The sequence below is a fragment of the Brassica oleracea genome, chromosome C8 (genome assembly GCF_000695525.1).
Source record: "Brassica oleracea var. oleracea cultivar TO1000 chromosome C8, BOL, whole genome shotgun sequence".
NCBI lineage: Eukaryota > Viridiplantae > Streptophyta > Magnoliopsida > Brassicales > Brassicaceae > Brassica > Brassica oleracea.
In genome coordinates this window covers 4,388,405-4,392,447 of record NC_027755.1, presented here as the reverse complement: position 1 = coordinate 4,392,447, position 4,043 = coordinate 4,388,405, and the positions used below count along the sequence as shown (strand labels likewise).

Below are 4,043 nucleotides of genomic sequence, written 5' to 3'. Positions count from 1 at the left end.
TCGGAAAATAGGGAAATCTTGATCAACTCCCACAATCCCTCTAAAAACTTCCAAACTCGGGAAATCCAAGATCTAATGATATCTCCCAAAAGAACCAAAACCCTCTTCCCGTTTGAAATCCAATCAAGGAGATCCTTCCACCGAGATATTGTGGCTCTTATTCCCCATAAATAGCTCCAAAACCGAAATTCCGAATGATTTGACCCTTTCCCAAAACCCCGTTTTCCAGATTCTATAGGATCTTCTCTTCGTATGAAGAGATCTCCACCTCGATTCTCCGGATCCCAATTACGCCCAACCATTGAAACCTAGAAAATAATCGCCGTCGCCATCGCCAAAAAGAAAGATATTAGATGAGATTTTCGATTCTAAAAAAAAAAAAAAAAAGACATACTATTCATCAGTCATCAGTTATCATCCTGTTGAGACTAAAGAGGAGTAAACTAAAAAGAAACACGTTTAAGTCGGTGTGCATTGGCAACAAAATTAATAAGCAAATTATTTCAAGTAAATGAGTTTCAAATTTAATAATTTGATAACAAAATTTTCACCTTTTATTTTCTTAAATAACTTGTATTATCATCACTAACTATAACATTGTTTTTAATGTTTTCAGGCGATTCTGTTATTTGAAATATGACGTTCTTATTTTAAAATTCTAGTGTTAATAGTTCTTGTTTTTCTTTGTTTTAAAATTTTGTTGCTCTTGTTAACACACACTAAATGTTTCAAATGAACAGAAATAGTAGTAATTATTAAGACTAATATTTTAAAATAAAATGGGTGTTCTAAAATAAAAATTAACTTAATTTTCTATTAAAAATGCTCTATGTATTACTTAATCACCTAGATAATAAATTTTCGAAAGTTATTTAAGGAAATGAAAAAGTGATTCTATTACTGCTCTAATACACCGACACTAATTAGGAAAAGCAAGGTAAGTTAAGTTGCGCAAACAGATTCCTGCGTCGGTAGGAAATATATTCTCGTCTAAGAATCGGTTTATGACTTTATGTCTTTGTGTTTTTCATTTTTTCCCCATTGACTACTTTTGTATTTCAAATATCGTAACAAGGTTCATCCAACCGAGCTAAAACAACGTATATTGTTAAAAACAGAGTAAATAAAATGATTATGCCAGAGCAGGACAAGCAGAACACGGGCCCTTAAAATAATGGAGATAAATAAATAAATAAAAAAATAATAATAATAATGGAGATAACAGGGTCATGGAGAAGGAAGTCTAACTACACCATGGTAGTAGTTACTCTTCTCTTAAAATTAACTTCTTAGCCACCATGGCACACCTTCAGAAGTCACACTCTTGGCAGGTCAGTTGCACCTCTGTTGCATTTGGGACCCTTACAACAAATATCTCATCTTTCTTGGTCCGAAGTAAGATTCAGTAGACTCCTCCAAATATGTCCTATAAATGAAGGCATTCTAGAGGCTTCTGAAGGGCTTTAATGATTACCATAAGATGAAACTGTAAAGATATCTCTTTACGCAGACTTCTCATGCTTTCAAGGGCCTATTCCCAGCTCCTGATTTTGTCATTAAAGACCGAGTGTACTTGCTAGAATACTCGCCGGGAACAAAACATACCCAAGCAGCACCTGAGAGCGTTTTGGATTGTGACCAAGCAAAGCCAACGTTACATTTGAGCCGACTCACCATATCTAGTAAATCTTGGAGATGATGATGTATTCTGAAGAGAATACTATTTTTACTCGAGGTGCACTTTTGTTTGAATCTTGATACAATGTACAAGCTTGTCCATTTTCTTTAAGCTGAATTCGTCTACCAAGTAGTCACCAGAGCTTATTTCTTTATTTGGATTCGCAAATAAGTTAAGAAATTCTTGAAGACTGTCTAGAATTGAGAAAATAATGAAGTTTGATAGAGAAGAGGATCAGAGAATCAGTGAAATGTATAGAGCACTGGTGAGATTAAACAAATGCAGAAATTGACGAACTCCAACAAATACTCACCCTAAGCTTAGAAGGAGAGAATCAAAGCAAACAGAAAAATTGTTTTACTACAGTTGAAAGGTAAACCATGCAAAGCAAAATGAAGAATCAAGGATATTATAAAATGCAGACCAATCCACTTTTTCAATGCAAGACACCACGAGAGCTAAGAATATCTACACATTTCACAGAACTTAGTATAACAGTCAATAAGCCATGATCTAACCCAAAAGAAAAGAACGTAAAACAGACAATCAGAACCAAATGCGCAACAAACCTGTGCTGTAACCAATAGAAACGTGTCGGTAAATCTTGTTTCCATGTTTTGATGTAACTAAAGTTAATAAAAATAGTGACTTCCTAAGTCATACCCAAGTTCAAAATCTAAATAACTTTAACCTTAATCCTAAAGGTACGTGTCAATGTATTCCAAACCCAATTTCAAATATAAAGGAAACGCAAATGAAAGAAATTGAACACACTGCTCCAATATTCACAAGGACGTGACCAAAGGAGCAAGCACACGATGACTGCAAGAATCAAGCACAAAACGAACCCAACAAAGAGGAAGGTACTAAGCAGATGATATTATTGTTAATTGCATAATCGTTAACAAAGCCAAACCAAAGCAAGCAACGAATTAGGAAGAAGGAAGCATCTTCGAAATAGGCAAATACCAACAAATCCACGCATAAAGTCATTACAAGAACAGATCTGTCGTCATAAACTCTGAGAAACTCATACGAATCTAGCGAAGCCCTAATAGGTAGATTATAGATAAGGTAAGGATCAAGAACGAGTTACGCCTCACTCTTCTCCGACTCAGGAGCTTCATCGTCTTTCGTAGCTTCCGTCTTCACATCCTCAACCGCTTCCTTGTTCGCGGCGGATGCAGATCGATCCTTCACCGTCTCAAGCATCCTCTTGCTAATTTCCTTGGAGTAAACCTCAAGGATCTTGATCCCATCGTCGTCGTCAGACACAGCGTTCGACGCGACGCCGTAGGCCTCCTCCTCGATGGATTTGGCGACGGCGGAAGCCTCGTCGGAGTTGAGCGTGCCGTATCTCTTGGAGAGGATGGATTCGGTGGATAGCGTCTCGATCAGGCGCTTCAAGACGGCGTCGCGAGTTTTCTGAGTCGGAGGCCAAATGCGGAGCGAGTTGCCTCCTCCTGGCTTCGTCTCTTCGACGGACTCTTCCTTCTTCAGATCTGCGGCTTTTGTGGTTTCATCCGATGTCTGATCTGGCCTCGTCGCGGGCAATGTGGTGGAGCCCTCGGATTCGGAATGCGGCGGTGAGACGGTGGTGTTGATTGTTTCGGCGGTTTCTGCCATTTTTTTCAAGTGGATTTAGGGATTCTCAGAGAGATTTTTTGGTTTGGTGATATCAGTTGTGACGTCTGTTAAAAAGTGAACATATGTTAAATTCTTTAAGACATTTGTTTATTGGTTAGTTCGGTGTGAAAAGGACTCTAATCTACTTTGTACCAAATGGTTTTCAACAGCAATCGAATTTATTCTGTATATATACCGGATCCAGACCGGATCAAGTCAAATAAATTTATTTTTCAGAAAATGAATAGGATAGCACTAAAAAAATTTTTGTCATAAATGTAGCATTTAAGAATAAAAATGATCAAAATAACACTTAATGTTTTATCAAAAGAGATAAATATACACTTATATCCTAACGGTAAATTAATTTAGACATTAGAGTTTAGAGTTAAAGAGTGGGGTTTAGGATTTAGGGTTTAGGGTTTAGAGTTAAGGGATGGGGTTTAGGATTTAGGGTTTAGGGTTTAGAGTTAAGGGATGGGGTTTAGGATTTAGGGTTTAGGGTTTAGAGTTAAGGGATGGGGTTTAGGATTTAGGGTTTAGGGTTTAGGATTTAGGGTTTAGAGTTGGGAAGTTGGGTTTAGGGATAAGATTTCAAATTTTGAAAAATAAAAAAAATTTTAATTTTCAAAAGATAAAATTCTATTTTCGTCATTTTAATTTTTGAGAACTATTTTTGTGACATAAATTTAAAAATGTGTTATTTTAGAGATTTAACCTTATTTTTTCTCTTTACTTT

General features: G+C 36.5%; 1 protein-coding gene across 1 annotated transcript; it reads right to left on the bottom strand.

Annotated features, from left to right (window-relative positions):
• Positions 1-2,534: 2,534 nt before the first annotated feature.
• LOC106307990 (WPP domain-containing protein 2-like) lies at positions 2,535-3,410 on the bottom strand. The gene has a single exon (XM_013745097.1). It carries the CDS (start codon positions 3,302-3,304, stop codon positions 2,771-2,773), a length of 534 nt encoding a protein of 177 aa, XP_013600551.1. The 5' UTR covers positions 3,305-3,410; the 3' UTR covers positions 2,535-2,770.
• Positions 3,411-4,043: the final 633 nt, after the last annotated feature.

What these genes read in the sequence shown, in the direction of transcription:
- LOC106307990 (XM_013745097.1), bottom strand. Translation starts at nt 3,304, where the DNA reads ATGGCAGAAACCGCCGAAACAATCAACACCACCGTCTCACCGCCGCAT.